At 43.9% G+C, this 15,667-nt stretch overlaps 2 protein-coding genes and 1 long non-coding RNA gene across 3 annotated transcripts in view; 1 reads left to right on the forward strand and 2 right to left on the reverse strand.

Moving 5' to 3' along the window:
- Positions 1-12,477, reverse strand: part of LOC143725529 (E3 ubiquitin-protein ligase TRIM39-like) — a 33,270-nt gene extending 20,793 nt beyond the window's left edge. The window contains exon 1 of the mRNA XM_077218006.1: positions 12,360-12,477. The gene's annotated coding sequence lies outside the window, so the exon portion shown is untranslated. The remainder of the gene's footprint in view (positions 1-12,359) is intronic.
- LOC143725560 (uncharacterized) overlaps positions 1-15,667 on the forward strand; it is a 358,276-nt gene that overhangs the window by 56,597 nt on the left and 286,012 nt on the right. The gene's annotated exons all lie outside the window — the stretch shown is intronic.
- Positions 1,660-14,658, reverse strand: LOC143725527 (E3 ubiquitin-protein ligase TRIM39-like). Its single transcript, XM_077218004.1, has 6 exons — positions 14,101-14,658; positions 13,031-13,126; positions 12,360-12,593; positions 3,770-3,914; positions 2,413-2,439; positions 1,660-2,289 (listed from the first exon to the last, which is right to left on the reverse strand). The coding sequence occupies exons 1-6, from the start codon at positions 14,656-14,658 to the stop codon at positions 1,751-1,753; spliced, it is 1,599 nt and encodes a 532-aa protein (XP_077074119.1). The 3' UTR covers positions 1,660-1,750.

Consider the following 15,667-nt stretch of genomic DNA (forward strand, 5'->3'; position numbering starts at 1 on the left):
TCCTCCTCTACCACGCCCACAGTAAATGATGAGCCGCTCAACAAAAGGGCCAGGTCAATGTAGTGCTCTAAAGACCAGTGAGGATCATGCAAGGGCATGAATGAACTGAGCGGTTCAGATAGTCCTCCCCGAAAAAAGATCATAAGACATTATTTGCTCATTTACCCCTTTTCCACCAAAAAAGAACTGGTTCGGAACTGGTGCTGGTTCAAAGTTAGTTCGGAGTTGGTTCAACTTGCGAACCTTCTCAGAACCGGTTTGTTTTCCCACTGACTAGAGCGCCCAGCGAACGACGTCGTTACGTCACTGTGTACGTCGCCATACAGAAACGCTAGCAAGTACATTATTTTGGGATTATCTCTAACTTGTGTACCATGAAGGCTTTAAAAACAATTGAAATAAGTAAGTCTTTTAATCTTTTCCTTTGATATGTAATCATTTCTGATTAGTTATGTGTCTCTGTCTTGTGTCTTTTTTTCTTTCCGTTTATTTGTTCTATATTTTGACTGTTTTCTTCTTTGCTTACATAATGTTTTCAATAAAAAAATAAAATTTAAAAAAAGCTAGACACGCTTGCGCCAACTTCAAGCATAATAATTACAATGGTGGACTACATCGTGTTTCTGCAAATGTTTCTCCTGGCTTTGCGGTCATAAAAAATGTTTAGGACACATCTAAACCCGCCTCCAGCCCCGCCGTAAGCATGACACGGTGGTAAAAGAACGGTTCTCTGGTTCTAGTCCAGCAAAGAGTTGGTGCCGCTTTGGAACCAGTTTTCCTGGCCGAGAACCGGTTCTTTGGCTGTCGAAACACAAAGAACCGGTTCGCGAGTAGGCACCGGCTCCGAACCGGCTCTCAAAATGCTTTGGTGGAAAAGGGGTAATTGAGGTGAAGTGCCAGTTCAATAAACTCTTTGACATACTTCTCAATCGGCTGATTCTCCTGAAGGAGACACAGGATTTGTACTGCTGTATCCCTGGTTGGCATCGATGCTGGATCTTGGTGTGGCAAAGTCTTCTGTAATGAATCAGCAGACTCAAGGGGATCCATTCGCAGCTTTTATTAGAGTATTCAAACAGGCAGGAATCAACAACAGCAAACATAGGAACGGAGACAAGGCAGAGACAAACCAGATAACAGGCAATGGTCGGGGTAGGCAGCGAGAAGCAAGGTCCAGTAAGTAATCCAAGTCGGGGTGGGCAGAGAACAAGCAGAAACGAGAGGCACAGTCCAAGGTCAAGGTAAAAATAAATCCACGGGAAGAAACGCTCGGTAATGACAACCAGGAAAGTCAAGACTTCGCACTGGTGTGGTGCGTGAAAGTGGTTTATATGTGTGTGTGTGTGTGTGTGTGTGTGTGTGAATGAGATGCAGGTGTGTTTGTAATCAGCGCAGTGCAGGTGTATGGTGTAAAGTGTAATCAGGTGCATGAAGGGAAATGTAGTCCTTGATCACCCAGGGAGTGCGTGACAGTAACAAATTAGCCATTTACATATATATATATATATATATATATATATATATATATATATATATATATATATATATAACACACAAATATTTCATAATAGTTTATTTTTAAGGGCCTGAATGTACATTTCTTTTTTCCGCTTGTATCCCATATTAATTTTGTAGTTGTAAATTAAAACTTCTTGATTGTGGTTAGTGCAAACTCTGGATTTTATTTACATATTCTGAAAACAGCACATCCATAGTTCATCTTTTGAGATTTTATGTTATTTTGTTCAATTCATCTGACAGGAGTGATGATCAGTGGGTTTGAGTTTTTACCTTCATCATTAAGAGATGGATTTAAATATGGATAGAGTTTCTCAGTGAAAGTCTGACCAGTGAAAGAATAGATATGAGATCTGGACTCCACGTCATAAAAAGAGACCAGACCCTCCTCATAATCCACAAACACACCAACCTTCTCAGGTTTCACTCTCAGAGATAAAGAGACAGATGGACTTTCACAAGCTATATAATGATTCTCATTCCTCAGAACCACAATCCAGAATCCATCCTCAGGTCTCAGCCTGATCTCCCCCTCCCTGTTAATGGATTCTCTGATCACTCCTAAATCCCACTCAGTCTTTCCCTTCACCTGCACCTCATAGTAAAATCTCCCTGAACTGAATCCCTGCTTTGCCAGAACACAAACACTCTCATCAAATCTCTTTGGGTTTTCTGGGACGTTCTGCTCACTGCCTCCATCACTGACTTGTTTTCCATCATCAGACAGGATGAGATATGGATTCGCTGTATCAGGATCCAGAGTCACATCCACTGAGAGAGATCAGATATTATTAATCAACTTCGGAACAAACATTTTCAGATACAGTATATAATATAGATTATAAACAATGTATTGTAAGTGTATTAAAGAAAATGGTGTCTGTCACACTGTACCTGCAAACTTCTGCACAAACTTCAATCCTGTGAACACAGATGACAATATAATGATGAATTATTTATAGCAGTAATTTCAGGTTATCAGTGAGTTTCTCTACTGGCAGCATCAGTGGCATGAGAACATTTCACTAATAAACCAAGAGATACACTTTCCTCATTTTTTAAGGAAACTTAAGCAGTTTTGAGGCTTGAATTGAGGAACCGATTAAGATGATTAAATTAAGAAAAGAAGGTTATCTATTTATTTTAAGAGAATTAGTTCAGTTATGCAGTTTTATGTAGAGACACCAATGTTAGTTTCCAGCATGCTTTGCATATGGCTGGAAATGGAGAGTAAATATTTATGTGTTAATAAAGTGTTATTTTATGTGTTTTTAAGGGTAAAGGGAAACATCTGTTAATGTTTAATGTTCAGTTATGTTTGACATGTGAAAGAGTTTCTGTTATTTTGAAGTTTTGATCGTTACCATTGTGCAGAAGAGTAGAGCTTATAGGTTGTGAATAACTGCATATACTAATAATATGTTGCTTTGTTCAATAGCTTTGCTAATGCCAGTGCAGTAACAAGTGTGTTTCTTGTGCTGTGCTGAGCATCACACAGTCTTTTACTTGTACAACATAACTTAAAGTCAAGTCAAGTCACTTTTATTTATATAGTGCTTATTACAATAAAGATTGTTTCAAAGCAGCTTTACAGAGATAACAGGAAAATAAAAATAAAATAAAATAAACGTTTGGAGAAACCAGGCTCACTGTCAAATACAATACAAGTCCAAATCAAACAGGTCATTTCCGTTCACTAAAAATCACACACTTCTGAGAGTCAACAAGAAAAGCACATTTCACAAAGAAAATATTCAATTCATTGTGTCATACATTAAATAATTTAGGAGATTTTACATTATTTATTCAGGTAGATTTCATTAAAGAAATCAAGCCTTAAAAACTACTCAAACATATAATGTATAATATTTTTACCATCATTTTTTTTTTAAATAGCATGTAACCATTTTTTACAGTGATTTGTATTAGTGTTTGTTCATGAATAGTTACATCATATCACTTACATGTCTCTAAAGTAAGTTAGAGTAATACTGCAATAACTGGTTATGGCATCAGTTAAAGTTTGGATATAACTTTACATACGTTTAGTAAGCGTTTTATCATACCAGTCTAATGCTAACATGGCAAGTTTAAGTTATGTTATGATTATATTTTTCAAACAGTGTGATCTTTTTCAGACTGAAATAAAATAATTGTGGTGATTTTATCCAACCCATAATATTCCTTGAAAAACAAATTTCTATTTTAATAACAAAAAAAAATCTATACACTGTATTTGATATTCACATACCAGTTTGACCGAGTTTTTCATTTAGAGTCTCATCTAGAGTTTTCTTCAGTTCAGTCAGAGCTCTTTTCAGAGAGTTCACATCAGAGTCAATCCTGATCTCAGTCCAGTTCTTGGTGTGTGGACGACTGTACAGGGATGAGCTCATCTATAGCAGGAGAGAGAGAAGACTGTTAAATATGATAATTATTTTTAAAGCAGTAAATTCAATATGTTTTACACAGGAGCTTTCTAACACAGTCGAGGCAAGACCTCTGTATGAATATGGATGGATATGACCGTACTTCCTCTAGTTGATTGATTACATGAATAATTGCTTATATATTCTGTATTAAAACATTTCTGAAATATTTAAATATGCAAATGAAGCATTGTCTAATTGAATATGCACTGATTTGATTAAATATCCAGAACAGAAATCTGAATATTGAATAAAGCCAGGTTCAACTTTCTAGTTTGATTTAGTTGACATAAAAGTTTTTACTGAGGGGATTTTTCTTTTACTCCATGAAACAGAAAATAACAGACCGAAAAAAAAAGATTTTTCATAATGTTTTTAGGAATAAGATGTTGTAACCAGGTGAATAATATATGAACAACTCCCTCAGTAAAAACCTTTAGAATATAGACAGGAATAAAACTGTAAAGTTTGGTCTGTAAAGCTGCAGACGTGGAGATTTCTGACTGAGGGTTATTTTAGTTAACTGAAACTAAAACCACACACACACACACACACACACACACACACACACACACACACACACACACACACACACACACACACACACACACACACACACACACACACACACACACACACACACACACACACACACACACTTTTCCCTGGTTTCTCCCACAATCCAAAGACAGCAACATTTCTCAATTTCATGAAGTGTAACTTGACGTCCTAAAATAACTGAAACTACAAACTTCAAAAAAAATTAATAAAAACCATAAACTTTTAAAACAAAAAAAATATACAAATGTCAAAAAACAAAAAAAATATTAAAACTTTAAATTAAATGAAAATGGAAAATACAAAAATATTAAATAAAATATAAATAAAATAACTGCTTAGGAGAAAAACGTAATGACAGACAGATGAACGTAATCAGTTACCAAGGAGACTGGCTAGGATGCAGGTAAGACTAAACTGAACTCAGGGGCTGTTTACATGACACCATTTTCAGCTAAACGTTTAAAAGAATTATTTGTTTTGGTCGTTAATTTACACGACGATAGCGTTTTGGTTCCTGAAAACGCAAACTTTTGAAAACGGGTTTCAAAGTACACATTTTTAAAAAAGAGGAAAAAAATTTAAATGTGAGAAAACTTCTTTCACTCTTGTCCTTCCTTCACAATTTATTCCTTCCCTTCACCCATTCTTCCTTTCACCCAGTTCAATCAGAATAATTACATGAAAAATACAATGTTCTGTCAATGCAAGTAAATTGACAGCATTGTTTGGTATCATTTGAATTGTTTCAATGTGATTGGTGCAATGGTCTCATATCCAGAGAAATAGACCAAAAGCTACAAGTTAGACAGTTTAGAAATACTTTGCTTACGTTGGAGGGAGAGCCCTTTACCAGGGTCTTTCATGCAAATTACCTTCTGTCCTCAATAAGGTCTAAACTACCCAAGTCTGGGATCTTGATTAATGCAAAGTCCAATTGTCCAAAATTCCAATTGTTAGTTCGTGCCTCCATTGTTTTGTCTTGGTCTGAGTATTTAAAGAAATTTTGCAAAAGGCTCAGGGTGATTCTGTAGTCTGATCAACCCGCAATGCTGAAGATCTTCCATACACTCAGCATTATGTATCTTTCGAGCCCGTTCTCATCATTTGGCGGCATATGTGACGCCATATGACAAAACGGCGAAATACTACGCACATGGCACCCTTTAGCGTGAATATAACACGCAAACCCAAGGCGTCATAAAGTTGACTGGCATCCTTTGGCGTGAATATGAGACGCAGACCCTACCCCACACCTAAACCTACCCATCACAGTGCGTGTTATATTGACGATAAAGGGTGCCATGTGCGTAGTATTTCGCCGTTTTGTCATATGGCGTCACATATGACGCCAAAGGATGAGAATGCGTTAATCTTTCAGATGTCAGGTATGCATATTTTACCCTTTTTTTCTGAGCATTTTGTATCGTTTTGTATTGATTATCTTCGACTTAATTATGTAATTGGCAATGTATATTTACCTGATATACTTGAGATTATTGAATCTACTAGATTATGTGGTATCCGTGTTTCCGCTAATCTGTGTCCAGGGTTGAGTACATACTAGATATCAGGTTAGACTGAGCATAAAGCACATCAGTCGAGATTCTAGATGTCTGACGAACTGCTTGATTTTAGGTAAGTTGTTTTATAGTTGCATTCACTATAGGTGGCAAGACAAAAATGCACTGAACGTACTGAACAGACAGAACACAGGAAACCTTTAGCCACACCATTGGACACCGTCGTTGGGTCAATTGGGTGGACCTTAAAGAACATCTCGGTTACGTATGTAACCCTCTTTCCCTGAAGAAGGGAACCGAGACGTAGTCGACTGATTGGGATCGCGTCAGTGAGCCTGTCATCTTCGAGTACTGTTAAAACGAGCCAATGGAGATTGGCGTGCCTGAAATGCATCACACGCTCCGCCCCACGCGCGGGTATAAATACGGAAGTGGATGCACGCACTATTTGTTATTCGCTGAGGAGCCGAGAGTGACTCGGAGTCAGCGGTGGTCCAGCAATAATGGCGACAGGACTACGTCTCCGTTCCCTCCTTCAGGGAACGAGGGTTACATACATAACCGAGATGTTCCATTTCAGTCGCTCACGTTCTACGTAGTCGACTGATTGGGATCCCAATTAAAACGCCACTAGTGCTGCCACCTTCCAGCGCCTAGAAAAAAGCCGTCCGATCCCCCCGCATTCTTTGAGGTGGAGATGGGACAGGGCTCAGGCCAAGGAAGTCACTGCTGTTCCACAGGACCACTGGGAAAGCGTTCTCATTCGTTGGAAAGGAATACGCTGTGGAAGCCACATCCTGCCCGAAGGGAGGTAACATGTGGAGAATACACTTATGGACTGGGCGGAGACCGGGCACTACAACATATGGAATGTCACTGGGGTGGCTCCAGCCTATGACGGGGGGAGACTCAACCGGACAGTGACGGCAGAGGAGGCTCTGCCGAGGGTAGACACTGGCTCCCCGCAGGGATCCGTACCATGAAAGAATACACATATGGGATCACCGTAGGGATCGCAACATATGGACCCAGCCTAACACAGGTTTCACCAGTGCATACGAGTAATAGGCCTGGCTTCAGACGTTCCGCCATGTCCGTTGCCGAAGGGTATGGAGGAACTCGACAGGGTTCGGCTAGTAAGGGGAACTCACTGGAGCAAGAATTGCGCACGTATCCAGTCCATAGGAGGGGAATGGCACAGCAAGCCGACACTTCGAACTGGGCTTACATGTGAAACTGACTTCATACGAAGGGAGCTCAGAGGAAGCAGCGGTTCGACACGTAGGCTAGTTCCATTCGCGAACGTGAAAGGTGTCGCCCAGCCCCCAACTCTATTTGTCATCTGTTCAGCGGGGCACTCTGTGTCAATGCCTAGGAGGGAGCAATACACTCACTTAGGAGGAGCTCACCACCCAGGTGGGCACGTGCACCTTGGAAATTCACCAAGATGAAGGAAACCACTTGTAGTGGGCCAATCCCTGCTTGGAAACAGCCTTCCCTTCTGCTGGTCTCCGAACAGACAAGAGCTGGTCTATGGTCCAGGCTTTGCATTCTGAGCATGTATAACCACGATGAAGCGGACGGAGAGAGAAAAGCCAGGGCTGGGTCTGCCTCCCTTCGGGGCAGTGCTTGCAGACTCACCACCTAGTCATGTAGTGGAGGTAAGAAACTTAGGCAGATATCCAGGCCGGGGTCTCAACCCTGAGAGTTAGCCAGCACGAATCCAGGCACGATTTGTTGACCGAAAATGCGTGCAAATCCCTGTCCTCTAGGTAGAGACCAAGCAAGCAGTAGAACTATTTCTGTAAAAACAGGATTTTTAACTCACTGGCTGCAGGGCTCAAGGGAGGTCTCTGCAGTGCAGTAGCACCAGAGATAAGTCCCAAGAGGCAAAGAGGGGGCACAAGACAGATTCAATCTCCTTGCTCCCTCCAGGGACCTGACGATCAAGACGGGCTTCCCTTGTATCCACTGCATCATGATGTGCGTCAAAACAGAGGCAACATCCCTTTGGAGGGTGGAGAGACAGCCTTATTCCAAGAAAGAAAGCACTGAAGTGATCGAACACCTTCGGGATCTCCTCTTGGAGAGAAGACTCGCTCAATGAACAGGTTCCACTTCTAGGGGAGCATGCCTCATTTTGAGAGGGTGCTTACACCGAAGTGATGGTCTCTACGGCAAAACAATCTTGCGGTAGTAACCCGAACCTCCGCGTCCCGTTCTTAAGAACCCGACCCGTATTTCTCCAGTCTGAACGTGGATGCCATCATGCCCCAACCCTGAGACGTGCTCAGGGGAAGGAGTCAGGGAGGCTGATGAGAGGCGAGGTCTGTGCAAGAAGGCTCACTGGGGAACGCATTTCTGCGGGGGCCCTGGGGCCAGCTGTGGCCAGAGTCTTTTCTGTGCGAGTCTTTGATGTATGCACACAAGTTAGGATCAACACATACGTGTTTATTAATTTATTAGGAGCATTTCTGCTCAACATCTAGGTGTGATAAGTATCACTAATTTATTTAGGAGCATCTCTGCTCAACACCTAGGTGTGATAAGTATCACTAATTTATTAGGAGCATATCTCACTGAATTTGGTAGAAGCCATCTGAGACAGGAGAAAAAACACACTTGAAGGAGGGACGAGTCCAGAGGGGCAACAGATGTAACTGTGTGGCTCCGAAGTGGTGGACAGCTGGACCACCTGGGGGACGGAGTCTCCACTCTCTCTGGTCCAGATGCTGTCGAGAAGCTCGTCGGCTGCATGATTGAGCGGGCCAACAGCTTAAGTGGACTGAAGCGTACTTAGAAGCTTAGAAGCTCCGCGGAGGAGGTGGCGGGCGAGTTGTAACATGCGAGGGGAGCGTAGCTCAACGGTTGTCCTTTTCAGACCAGTATATGCTCACTGAGGAGCGGTGGCTCAAAGCAGTTGGGGGGCCCAGACCTCCGTCACTACATGCCCTTTGTACGTGGACCTTCAGCCGGTATTAATGGACACTCGTTCTGAGAGCTGCTGGCCGGGAGAACAATGGGTCTATTTACGACAGAGGTCTTCAATCCTGCTCCTGGAGGGCCACTGTCCTGCAGAGTTTAGTTTCAAACTGCATCAGCAAACCTGCCTTTGTATTTTGAAGTGATCCTGAAGTGCTTGATGAGCTGATTCAGGTGTGTTTGATTAGGGTTGGAACCAAACTCTGCAGGACAGTGGCCCTCCAGGAGCAGGATTGAAGACCTCTGATTTATGGGTTGAAGGTTTGGCGGCAGGCCAGGGTGCTTCCACACGGAGCGTACCGCTCTGCCGCGGCCAGCTTGGGACTCGGTCGTTAAGTTAGTGCTGAAGCGGTCTTCATATGGAGGAAGCCGTTCGGCTGCGTCTGCCATATGCCCCAGGAGCCTCTGAAAGTTTTCAGTGGGACCCTTTCTCACTTCTATACTGCACTGACCAGACACACATTCTTTTCAGAGATGCGTAGGACCGAGTCCGTCTCCAAAATAGAAAAGAGATCCTCAGCCCGTGGACTAGTTTGCTCTTTCCCAGTTGACCCGAGGACCCAACTGGCTATTAGCACTAGAAGGGCAGGACCTTGTACTGATACTTCACACCCATCAACGCACGAACACAGGATGGCCTGTGGTGCGGAAGGATAGAGATCTGAAGTACATCTGAAGTACATGAAGTACTGTGTGGTGTGATAATATCACTTATCTTTTTAGGAGCATATCTGCTCAATACCTGGGTATCATGGATGTCACTGAGCTTGGGCGGCAGCCGAGCGAATTTAATCGCAAGCCGAGTCTGGTGTTCAGTTTGGACTATCTGGACTGGTTGGTAAGTATTCTTGGCTTCCCCAAGCGGGCCAGAGGGGTCCAGAGAACCACAGACGTACCCGAGTTGGGGCAGCGAAGTGGAGAACAGGGACATAGCACGAGAGGCCCGAGGGTGGCCCGAAGCGGAGTCTGAGTGTGCAGTGCAACACTTACCTGTTTCCACCGCATCTAGCTGCCATTTAGCGGCCAAGAGGAGGCTGAAGGGTGCAAGGCTTTGGAGGGTCACACGCCGTCAGACTAGGCCTCTTGGGACCCAGAAATGTAGAAATTGCTCCTTCTTTGAAAATGTGGGTACCGCTGACTTCGTTTTTTTGGGAGCCAGCGGCGGAAAAGATACACACATAAACAAAAAAAACTTCACTTGGCCCCCACCGAGTGAAGGGAGTGGATCAGTGACCATCTCCATGAGCAATTCTCCATCCCTGGGTGGCCCGCTCAGGAACGCTTTCGCTGTCGCTTTCCACCTGGCTTGGCAGCGCCTGAAGCGGATGGGGAGTCCCTCCTGCGGCCGACTCTCCACTGGGACCTGGGTGGAGGCTGCTACGCCGGTCCAGCGGGAGCAGAGGCAGCTGCAGGCGGACGCCCTCGGCAAAGAGCAGGTGGAGAATCTGACGCCGGCGGCCGGGTGGAGGCAGCAGCAGGCCGCCGGGGCAGGATGTGCCGGATGGCCTCCGTCTGCCTCTGGGTGGCAGAGAACTGCTGGGCAAAGTTCTCTACCGTGTCGCCGAACAGCCCAACCTGCGAGATGGGAGAGTCCAGGAACCGAACCTTGTCCGCTTCTCTCATATCCGCCAGTTTGAGCCAGAGATGGCGCTCCTGGACCACCAGGGTGGACATCGTCAGACCGATTGTGGGAGCTGCCACCTTCGTGCCTCGGAGGGCGAGGTCGGTTGCAGTGCGGAGCTCACCCATGAGCTCACGGTCTGGGCTACCCTCGTGCATGTTCATGAGTGCCTGGGTCTGGTGGACCTGAAGCAACGCCATTGCATGCAGAGAGGAAGCGGCTTGCCCACAGGCTTTGTAAGCCTTTCCCGTGAGAACGGACGAAAACTTACAGGCCTTAGAGGGGAGCCGAGGATCACTCTTCCATGAGGTAGCGGTCGCTGGACACAGCTGCATCGCAATGGACCGCTCCACTGGAAGGATAACCTCGTAACCCTTCACCACTCCCCCGTCGAGGGTAGTGAGGGGGTAGAAGCTATTCAGGCGGTTTCAGGCAGAGAAAAGTGCCGTCCATGCCCTCGTTACCTCCTCATGCACTTCAGGAAAGGAAGGTACCGGAGTGGAGGACTGAGAACCAGACCGGCCGCTCCGAGAAACCAATCATCCAACCGAGACGGTTCGGGACACGGTGGAGGGTTCCATTCGAGCCCTACCGCCTCGGCTGCCTTTTTCAGCATAGCTGTCATCTCTGGATCCGGCTCGGACAATGTCTGTCAAGCCGAGTCGTCATCTCCAGAGCCCAGCTTCCCTTTCGATGCTGCGATGGACATCCTGTCCTCTGGAGGGCCCCCGAACGAAACAGCTGGTCGGCCCACCACAGAGGGACCAGCATGCTCATCGGGGAGCTCCACTGGCTGCGGTGTCAGAGAGGAGTGAGGGATCCACGGGGCTTTTGCCGGGCGGATTACCCGTCACTGTGATCCTCAGGTCACCCAGCCCAGACGGCACTCCAGGCCTCTTCTGGGAAGGTAACCCAGAAGAGACACCGGAGCGGGGCCTGGGGATGGGGACTCCACCCTTGCGAACGAAGGCGAGTCTCGACCTTAACACCGAGATGGTCATATTCCCGCAATGGGAACATGACTCATCCACAAGATCTGCCTCAGCGTGCTTCAAACCCAGACATGTGATGCAGCTCCCATGACCATTAGAGGGGGACAGAGCCCTACTGCACCCAGAAACGCACGGATGGAATGGCATCTTGAAAAAGACGCAAACACATCCGTGTTGCTCTTCCAGAAATGGGACCCGTCACCGGTGCTGTAGCACACAGGGAATGACCGCGGCAAAACTAAATCAGATGACTGAAATAGTGAAACACTCACTTTTACGCCCTCAACCGCCTCAACACAAACAACACAGAAACATGCTTGCTGTAAAAACAGCAGTTGAGAGCTTCCAAGCTCGCGATCAATGCTGCACTGCACTGCACTGCACTGTAAACACCAGCACCAGGAGAGTCTTCCCAGAAGTACACCGACACATTCGGTCGTTGAAAATTCAACAGAACTCTTTAGAGACATCCGAACGACCGGCTCTGAAGAGAAAGACAAATAGTGCGCGCATCCACTTCTGTATTTATACCCACTCGCGGGGGCGGAGTGTGTGATGCGTTTCACGCACGCCAATCCCCAATTGGCTTGTTTTAACAGTACTCGAAGATGACAGGCTCACTGACGCAATCCCAATCAGTTGACACGTCGACAACGTCAAACGTGAGCGACTGAAAGGGAACAGACAGTTTGTCCTGTAATATTGTACATATTGACTGAAACAGATGTTGACAGACCTGTATGAGATGGAGATGATCTTCAGTGTGTGAGAGCTGCTCCAGCTCAGTGTTTCTCCTCTTAAGCTCAGTGATTTCCTGATGCAGCTCTTTAATGAGATATTCAGCCTGTTTCTCTGCTGCTTTCTGCTGTTCCTCTATCATCTTCAGCAGATCAGACTGACATCTTTCAATGGACTGAATCAGATCAGTGAAGATCTCAACACTGGAGAATTTCTCTTCCTCTGTGTTTCTCTGATGAACGAGAACAGTTATGTTTGTTAATCTATTCCATATTCACATATTATTTAAAGGGATAGTTCATCCCAAAATGAAAATTCTATCATCCTTAATTAACCTTATGTTACTTAAAATGTGTGATTTTCAAATGTTTTGCATGCTGTTCTTGAGGACTAGCTGTCGAAGCACTCCAATAGAACTCCATACAACAGATTAGTGCTCTATAGGAAAAAATCATATGTGTTTGGAGCAACATGAGGGTTACTAGATGATGGCAGAACTCACCATTTAATTCAATGGCTTTATTAAATAGATTGAACTATTATGATGCATTTCATTTATTTTATTTTTTTGCTAGGATAGTTAGAGAGTGAACAGAAAGTGAAATGGGAGAGGGGGATCGGAAAAGACCATGAGTCAGGATATGAACTCGAGTTGATCGAAGCACAAACCTTTCTTAGCTCTACTGAGTGCTGGATCTCTTGAATCTTCTTCATTCTGTCCTGGATCATCTGATAAACGTCTATCTGTGTCTGAACCAGCTGATTCTACATACAGAGAAAAACAGACATGTATCACTGAATATAGCTTTCCATCTTCTTACAGTCTTATTTATTTTTTTAAAACCATTTCAAGATCAAATTAATTCAAAATTATAGTTTGAATCTTTTAGTACATGTCTGACTGTTTTGAGAGTGACAAAATCAGATTTTATCAGATGTAATGAAAGACTATTGGATTTAGCTGTTTTTGTTTTTAATAAAAAGGGACAAGTTCTTCAACATGTCAAGACACAGGAAAGAAAATGTCTAAGTTACTAATGTAACCCCCATTCCCCGAAGGAAGGAACGGAGACGTTACGTTGGACTGAACTGATGTATTGCTATCTTGCGTTAGAGCCCAGTCATTTTTGAGTGGTAACAGAACAAGCCAATGTGAGATTTGCATTGCAATCCACTCCCTGCTTCCGGGTATATAAGGCAGCGTGCAAACTCTGACATTAAGTTTTCTGCTGAGGAGCTGAGACTGGGTCCCGTAGGTACAGGCGTTGTGTACAGGCATTAGGTTACCAATGTAAGCTAGACGTTCCCTATCAGTCAGTCACGTTCAACGTTCCCAGTCATCCAGCCGCGGGATATGGTTTGATGATTCTACTTGACATCCGGTCCTCTGCAGGAGCCCCGAATGAGATGCTGGGTCCCCCATGGGAACGCGGGGATTCACCCGGCAGAAGAGTCACACCAACAACGGAACAACTCACTCACTGAACGATGATTGAAGAGCAGAGTAAAACAACATCTGCTCTGCTCCGAAGCAAAAGCTTAATGTGTGAGTTTGCACGCTGCCTTATATAACTGGAAGCGTGAAATGGATTGGCTTGTTCTGTTATCAATCGATGGTGATTGGGCTTTCAGGCGAGATCCCTATACGTTAGTTCAGTTCGATGTAACGTCGAACGTGGCTGACTGATAGGTAACTGAACTTCATGGAGTGTTTAAAATGCTTTGTTTGTAACTCTTGCCTTCTTCTCTCGACTCTCCTCCTCTATAGGAACAGTGTTGTGAGTCATGTGTTCTCCTCCAGTGCAGGACAGACAAACACAAACACATGTCTGATCATCACAACAGAAAAGCTCCAGAGGTCTCTCGTGTTTCTGGCATATATAATCCTCCAGATTTTCCACAGCGTTGATTAGTGTGTGTTTCTTTAGACGTGGGACTCTGAGATGAGGCTCCAGATGAGAGTCACAGTAAGAGCATTGACACGTCAGGCAGGTCTTCACAGCTTTCTGCTTTCTTTCATCACAGAAATCACAGAACACCTCAGATTCTCTTAGATTGAGCTCCGTAAAGTGTTGCACAACATCTCTGAGTGTTGTATTAATCTTGAGCTTAGGTCTTCTGCTGTATTTTTCTTTACAGAGTGGACAGAAGCAGGTCCGTGAGTTCGGCCAGCACTTGCTCAAGCAGGTTCTGCAGAAGTTGTGTCCACATGGAGTGGTGACTGGATCAGTGAACACTTCCATACAGATGAAGCACTTGAGCTCCTCATTTAGTGATGGATCACTGGAGGATGCCATGGCTGAAAAGATAAGTAATGAGGACAATATATCATCTATATTGCTGAAGGGAGCAACTTTCATAATACAAGTAATGTACACTGAGTAATTTAATTTGTGTTCTAAAATGTGTGTTGCATAGTTAAAAAGTATTATAACTAAAATGTGTTATGACAACAGGCATATGAGACAGCAGTTTCTGACAGTAAGTTCCTCCATCACTAACTCTAACCTCAGTGAAAAGTCCCTCGATCTCCATCACTAACTCTAACCTCACTGAGCCTATAGGCTCTGCCTCTAACTGCCAGTCTGAGACCATGTGCTTCTGATGGCTGCAGATCTATTGGGCTGCAAAGAATCATCTAAATACAGAAACTAAATGTGTCTCTGGGAGCCAAACAGCAAATGTAACTGTTTTTTACAACACCATATTATACAATCATGAAAAGGTCTGTTTATATATAAAAGACAACACAGAAATGGGTAAAAGTGTATTTTTCAAACAAATAACTGCACACATTTTGATGGTACATGATACAATTTGTTCCGCATCTTTTCTTGGTTCATTTGGGAACATTTTATTGATAAATATTTTTTTCGTTGCCTAATGATTAATTAAAATTGGTATTACAAGACAATGGTCAGAGAGCAAAATTACAAATCTTTTTTTTAAAATGTGAAGAAATCTACTAACTATATTTAGAGCTTATATTGTGCACTAATACGTGATAATATGTGATAACGTCCAAACACATTGTTAGCAAAGACATCCTTGAAAAGTACCCCTTATCGCCCTGAGGCAACTAAAGGAAAAACTGAATTTCTGAACATGCTAAATAAAATAAAAACTTCATAAAACCTTCTCTACACCTTCATTCACTCACATGTTTTTTTATGTACAGTTCATGTGATTTTAAATAAGATTACTAACCAAATAATCTTACTTTCTTCTCACACCATGTGCTCCTGTGACCATGTGTCAGAAAAGGAAATCCCGCTTTCAAATGGTGCTTGATAATGACTCCCACAT

The sequence above is a fragment of the Siphateles boraxobius genome, unplaced genomic scaffold (assembly GCF_051911475.1).
Source record: "Siphateles boraxobius isolate OS27281-9 unplaced genomic scaffold, OSU_SipBor_1 77, whole genome shotgun sequence".
NCBI classification, from domain to species: Eukaryota; Metazoa; Chordata; class Actinopteri; order Cypriniformes; family Leuciscidae; genus Siphateles; species Siphateles boraxobius.

What these genes read in the sequence shown, in the direction of transcription:
- LOC143725527 (XM_077218004.1), bottom strand. Translation starts at nt 14,658, where the DNA reads ATGGCATCCTCCAGTGATCCATCACTAAATGAGGAGCTCAAGTGCTTC. An exon ending in TGAAAAACTCGGTCAAACTG is followed by an intron (nt 2,440 to 3,769) that starts GTATGTGAATAT and finishes CTGTGTTCACAG; the next exon opens with GATTGAAGTTTGTGCAGAAG. An exon ending in GTTTGTGCAGAAGTTTGCAG is followed by an intron (nt 2,290 to 2,412) that starts GTACAGTGTGAC and finishes GATCTCTCTCAG; the next exon opens with TGGATGTGACTCTGGATCCT.